The sequence below is a fragment of the Pocillopora verrucosa genome, chromosome 11, assembly GCF_036669915.1.
Source record: "Pocillopora verrucosa isolate sample1 chromosome 11, ASM3666991v2, whole genome shotgun sequence".
NCBI classification, from domain to species: domain Eukaryota; kingdom Metazoa; phylum Cnidaria; class Anthozoa; order Scleractinia; family Pocilloporidae; genus Pocillopora; species Pocillopora verrucosa.
In genome coordinates, this window is record NC_089322.1 from 15,485,043 (window position 1) to 15,508,360 (window position 23,318).

The 23,318-nt window shown below is 40.1% G+C and overlaps 3 protein-coding genes and 1 pseudogene across 3 annotated transcripts in view; all 4 read right to left on the reverse strand.

The window, feature by feature from the left end:
- Positions 1–1,601: 1,601 nt before the first annotated feature.
- On the reverse strand, positions 1,602–2,762 carry LOC131796821 (zinc finger MYM-type protein 1-like). Its single transcript, XM_059114428.2, has one exon. It carries the CDS (start codon positions 2,760–2,762, stop codon positions 1,602–1,604), a length of 1,161 nt encoding a protein of 386 aa, XP_058970411.2.
- Positions 2,763–4,233: 1,471 nt separating this feature from the next.
- Positions 4,234–7,011, reverse strand: LOC131796255 (E3 ubiquitin-protein ligase TRIM71-like). The gene has a single exon (XM_059113844.2). The coding sequence runs from the start codon at positions 7,009–7,011 to the stop codon at positions 4,804–4,806; it is 2,208 nt and encodes a 735-aa protein (XP_058969827.2). The 3' UTR covers positions 4,234–4,803.
- Positions 7,012–9,391: 2,380 nt separating this feature from the next.
- LOC131796256 (sex comb on midleg-like protein 4) overlaps positions 9,392–23,318 on the reverse strand; it is a 51,605-nt gene continuing 37,678 nt past the window's right edge. Inside the window, exon 11 of the transcript XR_010715702.1 lies at positions 9,392–9,564. The gene's annotated coding sequence lies outside the window, so the exon portion shown is untranslated. The remainder of the gene's footprint in view (positions 9,565–23,318) is intronic.
- Positions 19,756–22,800, reverse strand: LOC136284349 (E3 ubiquitin-protein ligase TRIM71-like; annotated as a pseudogene).

Below are 23,318 nucleotides of genomic sequence, written 5' to 3' on the forward strand. Positions count from 1 at the left end.
TGAGGACCGGAACCGAAACTGTTCCTTCAACTTGATAAATTTTCGACGCTCGCAGATATTAACTTACCTCCGTAAATCATTTATTCCAGATAACAAAATCAAATAAACATGCTAACGATGGTATCTGAATTCGTCCTTGGCCAAACACAAACGACTCCACAAGATCACTTTCTCCAGGCATCGAAAACATACACTAAATCGATAATAGTTAATTTTAATCAGACATTCATCTAGAGATGGCACCGAGCAAACCAATCCAGAAAAATATAATCGGGACAATCAACAAATCATGAATCTTGCAACACAACTTGCCGTTAACGAACTGCTCAAATAAAAATGTTTGGTGGAATTTATCAACACCTCAAGCAATAATTGATTCAAAACTTTTCCACTCACTCTCGTCGTGAAGGAACGATAACCATGATCGTGCTACAATGTACAGAACTCTATTTACTCTCGAACAACTATCCACCATTTTCACAGCATGTGTAACATGCTTACTATAGGTAATCTGATATCTTTCATCTGTCCAATAGTATCGCATTTCTCATGAAGCGCGGTAAAATACACGTCAGAAACACAGAAAAGCCAACATTTCTCATTCTAAAAGATGATTCCATTCTACCAATCGCTCTCTCCAAATCCCCCATTACTTTGTTGAAATTTTAACCTCTCAAACGAAAGAACAAAACGACTCTCTGATTGGTGCGAGATATGTACCCTAATGCGGCGATCTGATTGATGCGAGATACCTACCCTACACGATCTGATTGGTGCGAGAAACATACAACTTTCTGTACGCTAACATAGATGCTATTTTTTTCAAAAAAAAAAAAACTAAATAATTGTCTTTTCTGCTTTTTTCCACTCATGACTAATAGCTTCTTGTCTATCATGTACCCCCTCATTCCCACGATCTCAATAGTAATTATCCTTACTATCTGCCAAACAATTATTTTGATATTAGTTAGGAGAAACTGGCATTGGATCAAGTAACCACACACCCTAAGTAATATATTTCTTTATTCTCATCACTTGTGTGCTTGATATTGTATTGATATTTTAAGGAGAAATTCTGTCTTGGTCACTCCTGAGAATAAAAGGGTTAATAATTCCGCAAGGTACGAGAGATTACAATGCGCATTGAAATTCACATTGTTTTGTTCAAACTGCAGCAACAGCATGCATATTTTTATATTTTTATTTTTTGTTAAAAATTTGTTCCAAATGAGATTAATGTCATCAATAATCTCAGAGAAATGCTTGATTTAATCCTATAGAAACCACAGCGAGCTCTGATACCCACATAAGTCAGAAATGAATGCAGACATCACCGAGTCATTGTTTAAAAAATCAAAAAAACATTCTTTTAGTAAGAGTCATTGAAAAATGGGCAGAACCACAAGCATAGGCGTACGGGCATTTTTTTGCCAGGGGGGGCAGTGAACCATTTGCCCAAAAAATTCTCACAAGTTGCCCAAATTTTTACGAAACAGTTGGAAGGAAACGAGGGTCATACGATGCACTAACAATGGCCTACATATGAAGTGAAAATATTCTTACCTATGAATCTATCATATGAGCTCAAAAAACACTAAAACTTAAAAGAAATAACTGTCTCTGCCATTTCGACGACCGAAGATATCAATGATACGATCCATGTCATTGTTGACTACAGAGTTGGCATACGCCCTTTCAATGTTGATAAGTGCAATGTTACTGACACGTTGTTGCCCCATGGTGCTGCGGAGGTAAGTTTTCAATCTGCACAACGCACTGAATGATCGCTCTGCTGAACACGATGTAGCAGGTATCACTGCAAGGATATGCGCCACACTGGAAAACTCTGGAAACCTATCGAATAGATCATTCTCACGCATTGTCTCTAGCATTTCTGAAACAGTCGTGTAGCCCAATCCGCGCACATGACGAAAACTCGCGTACATTTTCTGCTCGGCTTCCAGAATCTCGCCGTCGATGTTGTAAAACTTAGCAATGCGGGAGAAGCTTTCTTTATCAGGTGTTTCACTGTGGCAGATATTTCCCAAAGCAAAGAGGATATCCTGGTCATTTCTGCTAAACCTGAGCTCAAGCACGGACAGCACCTTGTCGATGGAAGCATAGTAGGTGTTAATACAGTGGTGCGATTCCGGTGTCAGCTGCGTTTGTCGTTCATCTACAAGGGCTTGAAGGCGGAGCGATGGCGTCTGTCTGGGTGCCCTGGCCTCTCGTAATTCAAACTCAGAATTGGTCAGCCACTTCTTAATTTTCAGACCCATTGCTGATGCTAACTGCCATACGCTGTTGAAACTTTCTTCATTCCGACACTGGCGTAGGGTCTGAATGGTCATGTCGGCATTTCTACGAGCGGAGATGACGTCAACCGTCTTCCCCTGAAGATATCGACACAAACTACTGGTGTTGCTCAGGATTACTTTCAGCAAACACAGTCCGAAGATAAACTCCAAGTCACAAATGGCGGTCAACAAGGCTCTGCTCTCAGAGTAGGTTTTCGGATCTTTGTCTGCAGACAGCGTGAGCAGGGCTTTTACAATACGTTCTATTTGCCCGTATACGGCTTTTACGGCTTCCCACCGGCATGACCATCGCATGGCACTCAATGACTTCAGCGTCAGTTTCAGATCCTCGCCTTGTACTTCTGTGTCACTAAACAGGGCGTGTCGTTTGGGACTCGCATCTAAAAAGTTGTGCAGAGCCTGGATAGTCCCCAAAGCGTTTTGCAGTGGTTCAATCTGTGTCATAGTATCCTGAAGTGCGAGGTTGAGCACATGCCCGTAACAGTGGACGTAGATACCGAACTTTTTGGTATGTATAGTGTACAAAAAAGCTCGTCACGTGCTAGGCAACCGCTGTCTCGTGTGAATTTAACAGTTTCCACGGTCGCGTAACTTTTTACGAAACTACGGGCGTAAATTTAACTGGCTTTAGGCACTTAAAGCCCATGGTAGAGCCAGTTAAATTCACACGAGACAGTGGTTGCCTAGCACGTGACTCCGATCTTCTGAGAGTCTCCAGTCGATAATCTACGATATTATTTTACAAAGCTATGCGGAAATTGATTCTAATTAATTTACAACACCAGCTAGTGCAGTGCGGTACAGTACAGTACAATGCCCAAGAACAAACACAAAAAATAGAAATACGTATATCAACTTATAACCCCCCCTTACTAATGACCAGAAGCTCGTCACGTGCTAGGCAACCGCTTTCTCGTGTGAATTTAACTGGCTTTCCATTTTTAAATTCAGGTAAAAATAGAAAATATCTATCTATTTCAATAAAAAACTTGAAAACATCTTTAAAAACTGGCTTTGCCCAAATTTCTCTTGCTGCCCAAAAAATCTGAATTGCCCAAAATTTTGGGGGGGCTGCAGCCCCCCCCGCCCCCCCGGCCCGTACGCCTATGACCACAAGGGTATTGAGAGTACCCCTCTTAGTTACTTATATCTGACAAGTTTTAGTCCATAGAATAAGCTCAATATCTTACTCTCCAAAGAGTCTGTAATAACAAGGATTTATGAATAATAAATACATTCTGGAATTCTCGAGGGATGATCAAACCCAAGAAGAGACAAACGAGGGAAAGCAAAGGGGCCGATGAACAAACCGTTCGAGCAGAGGTAACATAACCCCCCTAGAGCCTAATTCATTCAATGATAACCGTTACAAGTTCTTAGTAAAGTAAAGAGAAAGTTTATTAAAAACTGAAAACTAAGTAATGTTAACATACAGAATTCCACTGATATTGACAACGCAATTAGTTAAGTGTTCGTTTCAAACTACAGTATAATAACAGGGAGTTAACATCCATTGAAAAGTATCAAAATAAACTTCTTTATTATCACTAATTAGTTTAAACATGTTCAATTAATATTCCACTGATTTTTCAAAGTGTTCCATCATAGTAAAAGAATAAAAAATCCCACAAACATTTTCTGTAACAATGACGAAAAGTAATAAATTGTTATTTTTTATGTGAATAATTATTTTACGTCACAATAACTAAAATGTAGCTTGCTAACTGTTAAGCATGGCAAACAAACCATTTTGTCATATTTGTTTCAATTCCTTCGCCTTGTCGGTTGATGTAGCACAAAAACTTTTCTTACAAAGGCTTATCAAGCTAAAAGTAAGGATATTTTTCATTTTCAACTTCGCTAAACAATCTAATTTATACAAAATCAAACGAAGTTTTTTGATCACATGATCACCTCTCTTATGCATTTCAACTGTCTGCTAAATTCTACTGGTAAATTAAGTAAATAACACGACTTACAATTATCGAAAATAATGTGTAGTTCAAGGAAAGCTCTCTGGTGCAATCGCTTGACATATTTTGAGCTTTTTGTAGTTCAAGAAACAGTTAACAAATATTTGAGCTCAAAATCAATTTTTATCAAGTCTATCGACCATATAGTCCATAAAAGTCAATCCATTCAAACATTGCGTAGCATTAAGTCCTTAACATTTCCATCTAAGAAGATCCGATTTGTCTAAGTTAAGATATAGAAAAGGTTCCCAAAATTTACCAACCTTAACAGCGATATACTACGGGCCCCTTATATCATAACTTATTATCCGGCTTCATTATGACAAGTAATTTACCAAAGAAAAGAACAAACGAGAAGAATGTGTCAGTGCAATGGTGAAAATTTTAAGTCGTCAGTACTGACCCTCTATTGACACATTTTAAGAGAATTTTTGCCAAATGATAAAAAAAAAAACAACATGAAGCCTCAACATATCCATGTCGCATTGGTAATGAAATTGTTATTTGTAGATTTATCTCCAAATTTTAACTTCTTTCTTATGATATTCAGAGATTAAAATCCGATCATCTAGCATTGTGGCAACACCCCAGGGTCCTCTAAGGGTTACCTTAGCACTTGTCTTGCCAGTAAGAGTTCCCTCCAATGAAAACTGTTGAATGCGTCCATTTATCGGGTCACATACGAGAAGGTTGCCATACTTGTCAACACATAAGCCACACGGAGAATTCAACTGTCCATCACCGTTTCCTTTTTCTCCAAACTTGTACAAAAACCGTCCCTTGCCATCAAACACTTTCACACAGTTATTATTGCGGTCAGTTACAATGAACTTTTCCTCGTAACAAACGCAGCTGAACGGATGATCCGTCCTTTCTAGGCCGCTGTCTCCAAACTTAAACACAGGTTCACCATCCATTGTAAACACCTGAATTCTGCTGTTAGAATACTCCGTTACAACGATAAAACGTCCATCACTTGTAATACAAACACTCGTAGGATTCATTAACTCTCCATCTCCACTTCTCTTTTTTCCAAAGCTTTTCACAAAGTTTCCTGTCTGAACATTCAACTGCTGTATTCGGTGATTACATTTATCTGCCACCAGAATCTCGTCATCGTTGAGGAATGTGACGTCACTCGGACTCTCAAATTGTCCATCCTTGTCACCTTGACCACCAAGTTTTCGCACAAACTTTCCTGTCTCATCAAATACCAGTATACAGTGACCTTCATAATTAGCCACAGCAATAACACCTTTACTGTTCACTGCAATGCCGGCTAGAGCCTGAGGCACTTCTCCCTGAAAGTCCAACTTACCAACAATGTTAAACTCTCGTGCTTTGACCACAATAGTAAAAGGACTCTTGACAAGTCTCTGTCCGTTTACCTTAACCTCTATTTTATATGTACCTGGTACTTTCACCACAAATTTTGCCTGGGAACATCTATCTTCTTTTTCACTCGTCACCAAACTCCTCACCTGATCAGCAGGGTCTATGTGTATTTCAACACCATCTGTGTGCTGAGTGTTTCTGATTTCTTCTTCACTTGTTTTGGGACAAATTAGCAGCTTTGCTTTTACACCAGCTTGGAAATTCTGATCCAAGCCTTCCACGGTCGATCCTTGCACATCTGTTTTGCTGAATTTCGTAAATCCCAGACTTAAACTCTCTGGTTCACATGTCGACACAAACTCCACCCACGAGCTAACCGGAAGTGCTGGCATTGTGGTCTTGATGAGGTCTTCAATTCGTTCTTGCACATTTTTCTTGTTTTGCATTATGTCTGAGCTTGAGCTCCTCTCAACCAGGTTGTTACTGAACTCAAATGCTTGGTCAAGTTGCTTTTCAAAAGACACAACCGATGCTTTTCCAGAATGTAACTTCGCAATCCTCGACACGCGAGACTTCTCGAGGGTAGTAATGGCTTCACGCTCCAGTTGGCGAAGCTTTCCCATCATCTGTTCGGTTGCTTGGGAAACTTGGCGTTTAGCTGTGCTAATGTTTGTTTCCAACTCATGCTCCGCCTTCTCAAATTCACGAATAACATCTCGGCAGACCTCTTTCTTCTCTTTTACAAGCTCGGCTCGGGCAGTGATGTTTGCTTTTTCATCGTCTGCTGCCTTTTCAAGCGGAACAACATCATGGCTTTTGTGATCTGTGTTAATACAAACTTGACAAACACAGCTTTGACATCCCACGCAGAAAAACTTCGTTACCTCTTTCTCGTGGTACTTCTCCGAGCAAAACGATTGCCGCTTCAACAAGGCCTCGTAGTCTGCAGCTTGAAACTGTCGGACTGGTGTGACTTTGTGTCCCTGAAATATAGTATCTCGAAACACTTCGTGTGCTTTCACACAGTCTGGGCACATAAACTTCTCGCAATCAAAGCAGTAGTTGATCTCAGCGCTCTTCTTCTGGCATGTACTACAACTGATCTCGCTTCCTTCGCCACTGCGTCGAACAGCAAGAAGACTCAACAAACTGTTGTGCAGAAAACTGCTTGGCAGATTATCAAAACGCTTTCCTTCGGGGATGCGAATTTGTGCCTGACACTCGGGGCATCGATAAAACCCTTGTTTTTGGCTTGTTAAGGCATGTCGCGCCAGGCATTCACAGCAGAACGTATGAAGGCAAGCAATGGTCTTGGGTTTGGTGTAAGTATCCAGACAAATCGAACATGTTACATGTTCTTTGAGGTTTTTAAGAAGCGACTCCATCATGAATTCAGACAAACACAGCCGCGATATGTGTTTTAGCTTCCGAGAAGGATTGCCTGAGGAGGCATGCTAATTCAACCAATCAGATCTCTACAGGACAGCAACAATGTCCAAAACAAAACTGAAACAGCTGCGCCTCGTGGTTTCACTGCAAAATTATAAGGAGAGGGCCTTTTTTTTTACATCATGGCTTTTCTGTGGTTTTTAATAAAGGACATTTTCCCTTTTCGGATTTTTCATGATAAGAACCTGCTTTAATATTTTGGAAAAGCAAACAGTCAAACGCGCGAATGTAAACAAGGCCCGAAATAGAATCCACGGGTAAAAGTGTTTACTGCAAAAAATGTCATCAGGGAGTTAACGCCACACGGAGACTTTTGACAGTTGAAATAGATTGTTATTTCTACGTCAACATTAGCTTTTTTCTCAAAGCTCAAGCGTGTTATGAGGTCTTCGATTAAATTTTTCGAATTTGTTTGTTTAAGTAATTATCTTTAATTTGATTCATATCAAACTCATGGGGTACAAATAGTCTTAACATGAATGTAGTGACCACGCTCACTTCAACACCCCACTCAAATCGAGTGTCATTTTCGAATGTTTTACCATCGTGCGGATTCTCTACGGAAAAAGCACTCAATGTACCTCCGAAATATTAAACTATAATATTGTGGCTTTCTATTTCGCTAATTTTCTAACTTGAAGGTAAAGTTTTTCCCTCGTCATTTTTACCTTTTCTCCGAGCGGTTGCGTGAAATTAACAAGGCGTTTTTGATCAAAACACGACCGAGCGAAGGGTCTCGGGCGATATCTCTTTTACGCAGGCGCAAATTAAAAATGTACCGCCAGAATCAAAAAGAGGAACAAATTTCCTTTGTTTTGATATGTAAAGTGTCGAACAAAAAGCAGATTTACCTTCGTCAAATGGCGTTTCAAAACAGCTGTATTTTCCTCCTTTTGATTTTTCCTGTGTTGTAAGCGTGAAAGCAGTAGGAGAGGGATCGGGAAACTCAGAAAGCGCTTCGGGAATTAATCTGCCATCGTTTACTTACAAGATAAACAAGTAAGATTTGTGAAGTTCGTTGAAGTATGAAGTCTAAATAAATGCCTTTTTAAAGTTTGTTTGCTGGATTTTTCGTAAACTTCCCTGATTAATTTTTCGTTTCAGCTTACTTGTCTATACTATTTCAAAGCAATGTCAAGACGAAGACGGAGAACCATGAGTCGGTCCTTTCAACAATCGTAAACAAAGTGTTTGAGCAATCAGGTATACGAGGTGTAATAATCAATAGCCGCATATCAGAAGTCTTCAAGAAGAAAGTATTCTGCCTTCAGAAAGCTGTCAAGAAAGCTAATAATCGTGGCGGAAGGCAATTAAACGGGCCCTCGGTATCGATTTAATATCATATCGATCTCAATATCATACAGTTTTGTATCTTTCTTCCGTGGATTCGCCTTTCTAACGAGGGTGTATGTTGAGAATTCATTGCAAAATCGCTTTGTGTTTTTTAATTTCCCTCTTTGACCTGTCCGCCATGTTTAAAATTTGTAACGGAGAGCATGCGCATTACGTTGGGTTAGTGGTTGCGTACACCTGGAACCGAGAAAAACAAATGTTCGTCGCACTGGGGAAAGAGTTTGATATGATAAAAAATATTTCGGCAAAAGTACTTGAAGTAACTTTAATTTAATTGCCAGCCAACAAATCAAGTAGCTTAGGCTTGTCGGCAAATAATTGCGCCAATGAGAGGATGCTTGAGGTCATTTATATGATAAGGCTGTCAAATCGAAAACTTAACACGGGTTTCATTTCGTGTCTCAGCCGGCCCTTCTTCTCTCTCCTTCTTCTTTCGATCCAAGAAATGCAAAGCCGAGTTAGCTATAAGCGAAATATATTTCCTTCTCTTGCCATGTTGTTCACATGGAATTAATCACGCGCGTGCTCTCCTTGAAATACCATAAATATGTTACTCTAAAAACAACTGTCTATTTAAGTCGAAGTCGCTAAAAACAACACTCTCGGGATTGTTAAGTGAGATGTCTGGCGCCGAGAACACAAAGCTCTTCAAGATCGCGTGATTTTATTTATTCCGTCGCGTGACTGCAAGGGTTAACGAGTTCAGTCGTCGCGAAATTAAATTTGTATGATAATCCTTGTACGAAGAGAGACGTGTGTGCAACGAGAATGTGTTTAATAATCAAGATCACAATCTGAATCTTCAAAGATTCTTCCTTCCCCCCCACCCCTTCCCTTCCTCCTCTCCATTTCCCCTCCTCCCCCCCCCCCCTCCCCCACAAACACACATACACTGCTACAACTGCATTTAAGGTCTCTGCACATGATCTTGGATGACCTCTAAAACCAAGACACTACGAAATCTTGAAATCACAGCACAGATCGAGATATTTTCATTTGCACGTTCACTTGTTAGTACACTGCTGATATGAAGTCGAAACGATTCTGAGCTCTGCAAACGTGCAGTCAGTTGAGAGATGCAGTGAGAAGACTTGAGGCGAGTTTACACTCCAGTCTTTAAGCCTATCATTACCGCACTTCTCAACAAATAGCACTTGTAAAAAAGTAGTCTTCGTAAACAGTAACCAATAGTACGTAGTAGAGGAATTGTAGACTTAATAATGAGGACCTCTGTCTTCAAAATTTAAGTGGTGAATGGTGGGCTTACGTACGTTCCCAGTATCCACCGTACCATATTAGATTTCCTTGTAATAGAGAATTTTTTCCGATGAGGAACGTTTTCTTAACTAAGGGACGCAATGCAGAGGCAAATAAGCCATTCAGACCCGGCTTGAAACCGATAAGAAAGTTATCGAGCAGTTTGAAGACAAAAAAGCTTCAAACTTTAGGGAACATCAGGTTATAAAGAGGATTTGCCGCTGGAATGCGCTGGATTAGATAAAATAAGCTTCATAAAACACACACGCTAAACGGACCAACCGCACCCTCATTCTCAGGACTGGAGGCCCAAATCATAGAATGCGTAGTTGGAATGAAATGTAACAGCCTGTGTTATCGAGGTTTCTTTTTCAGTTTTTGTACATTAAAGTGAAGTTTAATGGCGGGTCCAAGAGTTACTCCAAGACACTTGTGAATCTCGTCTAAGGATAGTAACTTTAAAGCTCGACCGTCGATTTCCTTCGACGTGGAGAAAATAAAATAATTTTGTTCATTTATATACTCCTTGAAGTTTTTATCAACATGTAACTTCTACTCAAGGATTTGTCGTTATTTACAGCGTGAGGAAGGGGGGGAGGGGTGGGAGAATTTACGTTGTGTACCAATAAAATTTACCTGACCCCCCCCCCCCCCCCCCAAATATGGACTGGACCATTTTTTGGACCATTTTTTGGAACATTTTTTGGACTATTTTTTGGACCATTTTTTGGACTATTTTATCGGGGGAAGCACATCATTAGTACTCAGGGAGGGATGGGATGCAGTCTACTAGTACTCAGGGAGGGGTGGAAGGCAGAGTGTTATTACTCAGGGAGGGGTGAGAGAAGGACTATTGCTAGGCAGGGAGAGGTGGGAGGTGGATGTAATAGTAAACACTTCTTGTTAATGGAGCTTTTACTCAATCGTACAAATTATCTTCATCGGTTTTTCGACTGACTTTTTGAATGTTCTTCATTTTTGTCGTCATGCGAAAGCGAAACTGCTACGTAAACACTGGGACATAAAATAATCAGCAAACGATTTCGAAGAGGAATCCATATTCTCGTATCGAGCAAAAGCACTGCTTTACATGTAATATGGGAAAGATGGGAAAGCACAAATATCGATTTTATCTGTTTCGCGAACAAAGGAGTTAATCACCCACACCGGAAAGAGCGACCAGGCATTCCTTGCGACTCCCGTACGTTTGTTTTCCAATTTGCCGGGGCCGCTGCCAATCACTTCTTGCGTAAATACCTACGTAACCTGCTAAGTGGAAGTACAGTGGCTACTGTTGCTTACCGATATTTTCCGTCGGCAAAACGTAGAAGTCAGTAAATGTGACCGATTCTGCCCGGAAAATTTTAATGTCTGGAGCTTGGATATGTCAGGAGAGTTTCATTGACAGCTGGATTAACTGCACCCCGTGTTGTGAAACCATTATAAAGACATCGCGCTTTCCTTCGCGTTTTTTGTCACATACTAAAGGGAAACGCGAGGCAACTGTAAGATGATTCATGCTAACCCGTCGGTATCACTTAGCACTGGCACAAGTCGACCTAATAGGGACGAATTTTGTCGGCGGTGCGTTTGAAAATTTGTGCGCCTCAAAAAATTGTCGATTCACGACAAACCATCCCTCCCTGAGAACTGAGAGACTGCATCCGACCCATCCCTAAGAAGTAATGTTCTGCCTCCCCCCCTATAAAAAAATAGTCCACATTTTACCCTACGCCCCTAGGCAGAGGGTAAAATATGGACTGGAGCATTATTTGGACCATTATTTTTGGGGGGGGGAAAGGCTGACCATTAGCACTTAGGGGTCGGTGGGGTGCAGTCTATCAGCATTCAGGGAGGGATGGTAGGCAGACTGTTGTTACTGAGGGAGGGGTGGAGGACGAACTACAGTACGCAGGGAGGGGTGGGAGGTTTATGTATGAGTAACTACTACTAATAATAATAATAATAATGTTTATTTCTTATATTGCGCAGTCTAGCATGCGATAAAGATATGATCGAGTGCGCATTACAACACTAAAAATCTTAAAGTAATAAATGGCTAGTCCAGATAATGATAATAATAATAATAATTTACAATTTTCGGAAAACAATAAAAGCAAAATATGAGTTAATAAAAGAACTAATAAAAAGCTAATTTAAAAAGATGTGTCTTTAGTAAAATTTTAAAAATGTTCAATGATTGACATTGTCTAATTTCTAGAGGGAGTCGATTCCATACTTTGGGCGCAGCATTTTCAAACGCCCTATCCCCGAGTGTCTTTTTTGTTCTATAGGTATTGTCCATTAGGAGTATGCCCCGGTATGATCTCAACTAATACCGCGAGCTCTCTTTGATTTTTATCAAGTCTGAAAGATATTGTGGTGCGACGCCGTAGATACATTTGTGAACTAGCATTGCTATCTTGAATTCTATTCTGTGGGTAACCGGAAGCCAGTGCAGGTTGATCAGGGATGGTGTGATAGGATCATACCTAGATATAGTACATACCAGCCGATCACCCGCGTTCTGCAGGCGTTGCAGCTTACCAAGATGACCAGCGGGCGTACCATATAATAGACCGTTACAATAGTCTAATCGTGACATTATAATAGCCTGTACAATGGACTTCCTATTATCATATGATAAATACTTTCTAATACGCCGGATGTTATGTAGATGGTAATAAATATTCTGACATATGCTGTTAATATGTGTGGTCATATTCATGTTTGCATCAAACCAAGCACCCAGGTTTCTAACAGAGTAAACCGCAGAAACCTTTACCTTACCTACTTGCAAGTCACTTATCATAACCTTATTGAACTGTGCGCGTGTACCTATAATAAGAAACTCGGTCTTAGCATCGTTCAGCCGAAGTTTGTCTTGGACCATCCAGGTTCTTATGTCCCTGATGTAAGCTTGTAGAGCGTCAACAGCATCCGTCTCAGTAGCAGAACCATCCGGCGTAAATGAGATATAGAGCTGCGTATCATCAGCGTATGCGTGAACGTTAGGGAGATGGGATTCAACAACATCGAAGAGCTTACTTGCGTACAACGTGAAGAGCAAGGGACCAAGACATGATCCTTGAGGTACCCCTTGAGGCAGATCAAAGTCACTCGAATAGCTCCCGTTAATCAGGATTCGCTGTTTCCTGTTTGATAAATACGAGTGAAACCATTTAAGAGCGGTACCTGTAATTCCATACGTCACGCACAGGCGATTCAACAACACTTGGTGGTCAATCGTGTCAAATGCTGCACTCAGGTCTAGCAATACCAAAAGAGTAACTCGTTGATTGTCCATTGCAGCTAGTATGTCATTCTGTATCTTCAATAGGGCAGTCTCTGTGCTATGACCAAGTCGATAGGCTGACTGGAGGATGGGATACAAACCCGACTGAGTAACGTGATCGGTTGTCTGATCATAAACTGCACTTTCAACCAATTTAGAGAGGTATTGCAGATTACTCACAGGTCTTAAATTGGATAAGGAAGTCCCTTGCTTGGTCTTCTTCAGTCCACAAGGGCCGTTTTCCAATCAGATGGAAAGTGTCCCAAGGAAAGTGAAGAATTCACGACATTAGTGATGATGGGGAGAAGCATATCGGACATGCCGACTACTAAATTGGTCGGCATAGGATCAAGTTGACAGCTTTTCTTCGATGATCTACTGACCAACTTCCTTATATCTTCCACAGAATACGTATTGAAATGATCAAGTTTCCTATCGCCTGTAAACACTCTATCCTCAGCCACCGCCCCAGGATGAAGAGTACACGCATCAAGCTCTGCCCGAATCTTTGCAATCTTACGGTCGAAAAACCGCCCGATATCGTTGGCTAAGATTGAGCTGTCCGTGTATTCTGGAAAACACAACTCATTCTTAGGAAGTAACAATTGTTAGAATTATTTTCTCTAACACTCGTTGCGGACTGGCTGAACCTTTTTATTTGCTTCTCTCTTTAAGTTGTTACAATAGGGACTAGCTTCAATCTAACTAGGAAAACTAGAGTCTCCGCTTATAAAGGTGTTACTGCGGATGACATTTCTGAGCCGTCAATCTTCCTGTGTCGCCATCGTACCATCTCAACCAGCGAATCACGCCTGACTACGTATTATAGTTCCCACACACTGAGTAAGCACTCAGGGTTGTCTACGCAGTTACAAAATCAATTTCTTTCCTAATTTTCATATCTTTACGGTTGAGATCGGCCAGAACAGAAACGAGATCGTCAATATAAAAATCACAAATAACCTTGGTGTAGGGTATTATTTATAGCTGAAAGTGTATTTTTAAGAGCAAATCACCTTTAAAGATTGTTACATAACAACATCTTGGTCACAAGAGTTAAAGAAGAAGGGGGCTCACAAGTACCGCCCCCCAAATTGCTTCTTGTTGCGAAAACATGAGGGACATCACCTGTTTACCCTTATATTACCTCTGGGAACACGAAGGTGTCGAACGCGACATATTACTAGGGAGATTTACTCTTCCTGGACTAACAAATTAACTTATTTAAGAACACGGCCTATCACGAGTTCCATGTCAACTTCACGATCACAACGAAGAAAACGTGATTAAACTCACTAGGTGAACGCGGCCAAACTCACAAGAAGAACGTGATTAGACTCAACCTTTAAGATAAGACCACCAAGAAGGCGTACGAAGTAATCAACCTGCCCTTTTTATAATTTACTGTAAATGACTTAGAATGATATAATATTTCCATTTCTTTTCCTTCTAACACCAATACAGAAAACCCTTAATTTAACCCGTAATTTTATCATTTAACACAATGATCGAGTGGCCCTGAATAGCTTTCCTTGGTTTTCACTATTGTCGTTCACAAAGTCTGAGTAGAAAGCACGCTTAGCCCGTGTACTTAAATAAGTAACGTGGTTCTTGAGTTTCTTGAATGCCAACAAATCTTCCTGTGATCGTGTTCTTCTCCATCTCCGTTCTGCTTTCCGGCGTCGCCTTTTTGCCTCGGCTATCTCACTGGTATACCAGGGTACCTTGGGCCTAGCCCGCACTGTTTTGGTTTTTAAAGGTGCGTGACGATCAAGAACTTGAGAGAGTGTGGTCGTGTAATCCTCTACAAGTACATCCAAGTCCAGTGGGGTGATGGGATCGCTATTACCTCGATCACATAGCCCTGTAAGTACTACATCGTTCGATAGGCTCTCAGCGTCCAAGGATTTAGTTTTCCTAAACTTTATTATCCTAGTCTGAAATGAAGGCTTACTTATGGCAACATGACAATGTACAGCTGCATGATCGGAGAAATAGCGACAGGCGCGTGGTGGACTCGCCAGAATATCCTCAATCTTTCTTTTTATAACAAGATCCAGGGTGTGACCACGTATGTGCGTTGGCTCTGTCACATGCTGCTCCAAACCGAGAGACTCAAGCAGATCTAAAAACTTAAGTGCATCAGTGTCATTAGGAACATCCACATGTATGTTGTAATCACCAACGACAATCAAAGGCTCTTTGGATAGAATAGTGGACTCCATCAGGTCAGAAAACTCCATCAGAAAAGTGTTAATGGGAACCCTGCGGTGGTCATCACAATTCTGTGGACGGTAGACGATCACAAGTCGTATCTTGCGGGAAGTCGACGTTTGGACCAACAACTCGCAAAATTCAAGCGACTCTTGAATTCCATCTCGAGTCGTGCTAACACGAAGTGAATCCTTGTACAGTAGTCCAATGCCTCCACCTGTCCGTTCTTGTCGTGGAAAGTCAATAAACTTGTAACCAGGAGGACACAGTTCTATTCTTAGCGCATCATCATGGGGCTGGAGCCACGTCTCGGTAATCACGACCAAGTCATATCTACGTTCACAGACGTAATCTACAAAATCGGCTGTCTTGTTGCGCACCGACTGGGCATTCATGTGACAAAATGACAAAAAGACCCCATTTACGTAGTTGGCAGACAAACAATGCACTTTAGTAAAGTTTGAGACATTCCTAGTTGTTGATTTAGACAATGAAGAACGTGATTGAGGCGCCCGTAAAGTTCCATTATTTTGATGGCGTGATTTCACAATTGTTGATATACCGCATCCCTCAGGACCAGGATTAACTTTGAAGACCAGATCGCCAATTAGCACTTGATGGAATGAGGCACATGAATTTGCATAGTAGGCTATTGGACACCTGTGCCTACGTAGGCGTAACCGACATGAGAAATCAAGCATATTCAAAATTCCCAGGAACTCGGGTGGAACGTAGAAGCTGATCCATGGACGTCGGAAGAATGTAATACAAGCAGAGCAATTAAACAGATTGGTGAGAACAACACCATTAAAGAGATCATTGTTCCATGAAGAGTGAAACAATACTTCGACTCCAGCCAATAACGTGGCATTGTTCCTTATGCAAATAGGGCTCTCAGTCCAACAGTTCACTGAAGACGAGAAACAACCAAATATCCTAATATTCCAGCCAGCTAAATGCGTAAGCAACTCCAAACCCGGCCAGTAGAAAGTGTGAGGTCTTACACATATACCCTCGTGGTCGTATTTCAGAGGGAAGGCAGCAGTAAGTCATGATTAAAAAGACCACAAACACGTTGGTGGTTTTTGCGTGCCTGCACCCCATTTGCATTGTAACCGATTTAACTACTACTAATTATGGAGTGTTCATTGATCATACAAATTGTTTTGAGCGGTTTTTCGACCGACTATTCGTATGTCAAAATTTTTGTGCTGGGTCGTAGCGTTTATTTCATTCTTGTCATGCGAATGCGAAACTGGCACTTAAACACTGGACTATAATTGTTATTGAAAATATCTCCATCTTCCACTGTTAAGTCATGCGTGTGCCTGTTTGGTCGACTTGTGCCAGTGCTAAGTGATACTCGTGAATCATCTTTCAGTTGCCTCACGTTTCCCTTTTTGTATGTGACTATGGACCTATCCGCACTAGCGACAAAATTGTTAATATAGACAAATTTTTTGTCATTACCAACACTTTACAGGTGCGGATGGTTTGTCGTGAATCGACAATTTTTTGAGGCGGACAAATTTTCAAACGCACCGCCGACAAAATTCGTTCCTACTAGGTCGACTTGTGCCAGTGCTAAGTGATACCGACGGGTTAGCATGAATCATCTTACAGTTGCCTCGCGTTTCCCTTTTTGTATGTGACAAAAAAAGCGAAGTAAAGCGCGATGTCTTCATAATGGTTTCACAACATGGGGTGTAATTAATCCAGCTGTCAATGAAACTCTCCTGACATATCCAAGCTCCAGACATTAAAATTTTCCGGGCAGAATCGGTCACATTTACTGACTTCTACGTTTTGCCGAAGGAAAATATCGGCAAGCAACAGTAGCCACTGTACTTCCACTTGGCAGGTTACGTAGATTTTTACACAAGAAGTGATTGGCAGCGGCCCGAGCAAATTGGAAAACAAACGTAAGGGAGTCGCGAGGAATGTATGGTCGCTATTTCCGATGTTGGTGATTAACTCCTTTGCTTGCGAAACAGATGAAATCGATATTTACGCTTTCCCATACTACAAGTACAGCAGTGCTTTTGCTCGATTCGAGAATATGGATTCCTCTTCGAAATCGTTTGCTGATTATTTCATATAATAAAAGTATAAACGTTGAAATTGCAAAAGCGCTCGTGAATTCTATATGCTGCTAATTTAAGGGCTAAGGACCGTAAATTTCGTGATCTCGTCTGATAAGATGAATGACAAAAGGAAGATAGATAAATTTAGTAATTACATACTGTATACACAAAGGGAAACGTGAAGCAACTGATGGTACACATGTCGACTCAAAAGGCACAGGTATAACTCAACAGTAGAGAATCTTAAACGCGATGAATCAATAGAAATCAAAGTCCAGTGTTCACGTGGCAGTTTCGCTTTCGCAGGACGACAAAAATGAAGAACATTCAAAAAGTCAGTCGAAAAACCGATGAAGATAATTTGTACGATCGAGTAAAAGCTCCATTAACAAGTAGTGTTTACTATTACATCCACCTCTCACCCCTCCCTGCCTACGAAAAGTCCTTCTCTCACCCCTCCCTGAGTAATGACACTCTACCTTCCACCCTTCCCTCAGTACTAGTAAACTGCATCCCCACCCCTCCCTGAGTACTAATGGTGTGCTTCCCCCCTATAAAATGGTCCAAAAAATGGTCCAAAAAATGGTCTAGTCCATATTTTACCCTATGCCGCAAGTGAAAGGCTTTTGATATACGTTGCGCTTTATGTATTTTGAGGTTGATTATCTCATTTGTCCCTATTTCAATGCAAAATTTCAGAAGTCAAACAAAGAAATATAGTTCCAATGATTGAACTGTAGACTTCAAGAGGGATTAGTAAATTTGGGCTTGGGGTGATGATAAGATAAGGTCAGACTAATTAGTCAGTATGTCAATCTTCAAACAAAGAACTATAGTTCCAATGGTTGCACTGTAGACTTCAAGAGGGATTAGTAAATTTGGGCATTTCACTTCTGAATTGTTTACTCTTGAAAATACTGGTGGTGCATTGCAAGTGAAAGGCTTTTGATATATGTTGCGCTTTATGTATTTTGAGGTTGATTATCTCATTTGTCCCTGTTTCAAGGCAAAATTTCAGAAGTCAAACAAAGAAATATAGTTCCAATGATTGCACTGTAGACTTCAAGAGGGATTAGTAAACTTGGGCTTGGGGTGATGATGAGGTCAGACTAATTAGTCAGTGTGTCAATCAGTGTTCACTAGATATGTGTAACACATCTCAGATTTGTTATCTTCCAACCAATTTTTTATGGAGATGTTGCCCATTTAACAAGGAACCTCTTAAGTTAATTTTTGCCTTATTACTTTGTATTATTTGGGTATCACTTAATTCACAGTTCAAATTTTGATGATATTTTATGCTAATTAATGTTAGTTTGAAAGCATTCAATGAGGTTGTTTCCTTTTTCTTGGAGAGGAAACATGCATTTCAGGAAAGCTTATTTACTGCTGTTTCAAGTGAGGTATAGCTTACTTCCCTTGTGTAAATACTTAGTGAGGAATAAATTTTTCAATAATCTGGGTCAATTTTTATGGTTTTGGGGTACAGTTTGGAAAAAAATTCTAATTAATTCCATATTTGTTCTTTTTCAGCCAGAGTCTCTGGATGTTTTGCCCATAAGATAAGGAATATTTTATCTAAAAAATGTTTCCTTTTAACTCCAATCCATTCAGGCTCAGGCTGTTTCAAAGTCAAAAGTTGTACAATAATTTATGCAAATTGTATGCCATTTTCTTAGCATGATTTAAAATCCATGGATTTTTGGAGGCTAAACATATTTTTTCTGAAAAGCTAATTTTGTCCTCTTTCAAATGAGATATAGTACTAATCACTAGTGTAAATACTGTTGACAAAAAAAAGAAAAAAGAAAAAAGGTTACCATCATTTGTCATTTTTTTTAGTCAACTGTAGAGTTAATGTCATCAATAATCTCAGAGAAATGCGCTTGATTTAATTCTACAGAAACCACAGCAAGCTCTGATACCCACATAAGTCAGAATTGAATGCAGACATCACCGAGTCATTGTTAAAAAATAAAAAAAAACATTCTTTCTTTAGTAAGAGTCATTGAAAAATGGACAGAACCACAAGGGTATTGAGAGTACCCCTCTTAGTTACTTACATCTGACAAATTTTAGTCCATAGAATAAGCTCAATATCTTACTCTCCAAAGAGTCTGTGTAGTAACAAGAATTTATGAATAATAAACACATTCTGAAACTCTCGAGGGATGACGAAACCCGTGAAGAGACAAACGAGGCAAAGCAAAGGGGCCGATGAACAAACCGTTCGAGCAGATCACGCGAGGTAATATAGCCACCCTAGAGCCTAATTCATTCAACGATTATCGTTACAAGTTCTTAGTAAAGTAAAGAGCAAGTTTATTAAAATTTGAAAACTAAGTAATGTAAACATACAGAATTTCACTTATATTGACAACGCAATTAAGTTAAGTGTTCGTTTCAAACTACAGTATAATAACAGGGAGTTAAAATCCATTGAATGGTATCAAAATAAACTTCTTTATTCTCACTAATTAATTTAAACATGTTCAATTAATATTCCACTGATTTTTCAAAGTGTTCTTCATAGTATAAGAATCAAAAATCCCACCAACGTTTTCTGTAACAATGACGAAAAGTAATAAATTGTTATTTTTTATGTGAATAATTATTCAACGTCACGATTGTTTATCTAAAATCTGGCTTGTTAACTGTTAAGCATGGTAAAACAAACCATTTTGTCATATTTGTTTCAATTCCTTCGCCTTGTCGGTTCATGTAGCACAAAAACTTTTCTTACAAAGGCTTATCAAGCTAAAAGTAAAGATATTTTTCATTTTCAACTTCGCTAAACAATCAGGCCAGCTACAGAAGCATGCACGTATTAATTATGCACTTATCACAATGTAAAGAACTCCTCATTTAATTTATACAAAATCAAACGAAGTTTTTTGATCACATGATCACCTCTCTTATGCATTTCAACAGTCTGCTAAATTCTACTGGTAAATTAAGTAATAAACACGACTTATAATTGTCGAAAATAATGTGTAGTTCAAGGAAAGCTCTCTGGTGCAATCGCTTGACATATTTTGAGCTTTTTGTAGTTCAAGAAACAGTTAACAAACATTTGAGCTCAAAATCAATTTTTCTCAAGTCTATCGACCATATAGTCCATAAAAGTCAATCCATTCAAACATTGCGTAGCATTAAGTCCTTAACATTTCCATCTAAGAAGATCCGATTTGTCTAAGTTAAGATATAAAAAAGGTTCCCAAAATTTAGCAACCTTAACAGCGATATACTACGGGTCCCTTAGATCATAAGCTATTTTTCGGCTTCATTATGACGAGAAATTTACCAAAGAAAAGAACAAACGAGAAGAATGTGTCAGTGCAATGGTGAAAATTCTTAGTCGTCAGTCCTGGCCCTCTATTAAAACATTTTAAGAGAATTTTTGCCAAATGATAAAAAAAACATGAAGCCTCAACATATCCATGTCGCACTGGTAATGAAATTGTTATTTGTAGATTTGTAAAATTTGTACTTCTCTCTCATGGTATTCAGAGAGTAAAATCCGATCATCTGGCATTGTGGCAATACCCCAAGGTTCACTAAGGGTTACCTTACCACTTGCCTCGCCAGTAAAAGTTCCCTCCAATGAAAACTGTTGAATGCGTCCATTTCTCGAGTCACATACAAGAAGGTTGCCATACTTGTCAACACATAAGCCACACGGAGAATTCAAATGTCCATCACCGTTTCCTTTTTCTCCAAACTTGTACAAAAACTGTCCCTTGTCATCAAACACTTTCACAAAGTTATTATTGAGGTCAGTTACAAAGAACTTTTCCTCGTAACAAACGCAGCCGAGTGGATTATCTAGCCTTTCTGGGCCGCTGTCTCCAAACTTGAACACAGGTTCACCATCTATTGTAAACACCTGAATTCTGCTGTTATTATAATCTGCTACAGCGATAAAATGTCCATCACTTGTAATACAAACACTTGCAGGATTCTCAAACTCTCCATCTCCACTTCCTGTTCTCCAAAGCTTTTCACAAAGTTCCCTGTCTGTACATTCAACTGTTGTATTCGGTGATTACATTCATGTGCCATTAGAATCTCGTCATCGTTAAGGAACGTGACGTCAGGCGGATTCTCAAATTGCCCATCCTTGTCACCTTGACCACCAATCTTTCGCACAAACTTTCCTGTCTCATCAAATACCAGGATACAGTGACCTTCATCATCAGCCACAGCAATAACACCTTTACTGTTCACTGCAATGCCGGCTAGAGCCTGAGGCACTTCTCCCTGAAAGTCCAACTTACCAACAATGTTTAACTCTCGTGCTTTGACAACAATAGTAAAAGGACTCTTGACAAGTCTCTGTCCGTTTACCTTAACTTCTATTTTATATGTACCTGGTACTTTCACCACAAATTTTGCCTGGAAACATCCATCTTCTTTTTCACTCGTCACCAAACTCCTCACCTGATCAGCAGGGTCTATGTGTATTTCAACACGATCTGTGTGCTGAATGTTTCTGATTTCTTCTTCACTTGTTTTGGGACAAATTAGCAGCTCTGCTTTAACACCAGCTTGAAAATTCTGATCCAAGCCTTCCACGGTCGATCCTTGCATATCTGTTTCGCTGAATTTCGTAAATCCCAGACTCAAACTCTCTGGTTCACTTGTCCACACAAACTCCACACACGAGCTAACCGGAAGTGCTGGCATTGTGGTCTTGATGAGGTCTTCAATTCGTCCTTCCACATTTTTCTTGTTTTGCATTATGTCTGAACTTGAGCTCCTCTCAACCAGGTTGTTACTGAACTCAAATGCTTGGTCAAGTTGCTTTTCAAAAGATACAACCAATGCTTTTTCAGAATGTAATTTCGCAATCCTCGACACGCGAGACCTCTCGAGGGTAGTAATGACTTCGCGCTCCAGTTGGCGAAGCTTTCCTATCATCTGTTCGGTTGCTTGGGAAACTTGGCGTTTAGCTGTGCTAATGTTTGTTTCCAATTCATGCTCCGTCTTCTCAAATTCACGAATAACATCTCGGCAGACCTCTTTCTTCTCTTTTACATGCTCGGCTCGGGCAGTGATGTTTGCTTTTTCATCGTCTGCTGCCTTTTCAAGCGGAACAACAAGATTTTGTGATCTGTGCTAATACAAGCTTGACAAACACAGCTTTGACATCCCACGCAGAAAAACTTCGTTACCTCTTTCTCGTGATACTTCTCCGAGCAAAACGATTGCCGTTTCAACAAGGCCTCGTAGTCTGCAGCTTGAAACTGTCGAACTGGTGTGACTTTGTGTCCCTGAAATGTAGTATCTCGAAACACTTCGTGAGCTTTCACACAGTCAGGGCACATAAACTTCTCGCAATCGAAGCAGTAGTTGATCTCAGCGCTCTTCTTCTGGCATGTACTACAACTGATCTCGCTTCCTTCGCCACTGCGTCGAACAGCAAGAAGACTAAACAAACTGTTGTGCAGAAAACTGCTTGGCAAATTATCAAAACGCTTTCCTTCAGGGATGCCAATTTGTGCCTGACAATGAGCATGGAATCGAAATTCTGTAGGATCTCGTGATCTCTGAGTAAAAGTTGACAATTTGACAGTCTTTATTTTCAAAGTGTTTTTCCGAGTCGGTGATCAAATTGACCACACTTTTTCATTGTCTATAACCTTATTGATCATAGAAATGACGTTAACAATCTTGACGTCAACAATGTGTTTTAACTAAAGTTAAAACACTTGGCTGCGCCTCGTGGTTTCACTACAACGTTATGAGGGCCAGGCCGTTTTTTTTTTTTTTAACATGGCTCTGCTTTAATTTTAACAAAGGAAATTTTCCCTTTCGAAAGATACAATACGGATTACGATATCGTAATACTGCGGATTACGTTAACATCCTAACTCTGAACCTTTGAACAGTACTATTGTTTAAAAGAGAAAGTAAAATGTCACGGAAGGGGGGCTTGAGAATCTTCAAGCCAAAACTTGTGTTTCAAATTTACTAAACAGGAACTTTTTCCGTGCAACCTCTTTTGGGGGGAAAGGTAGGTATGGTTTACAGGCTCGAT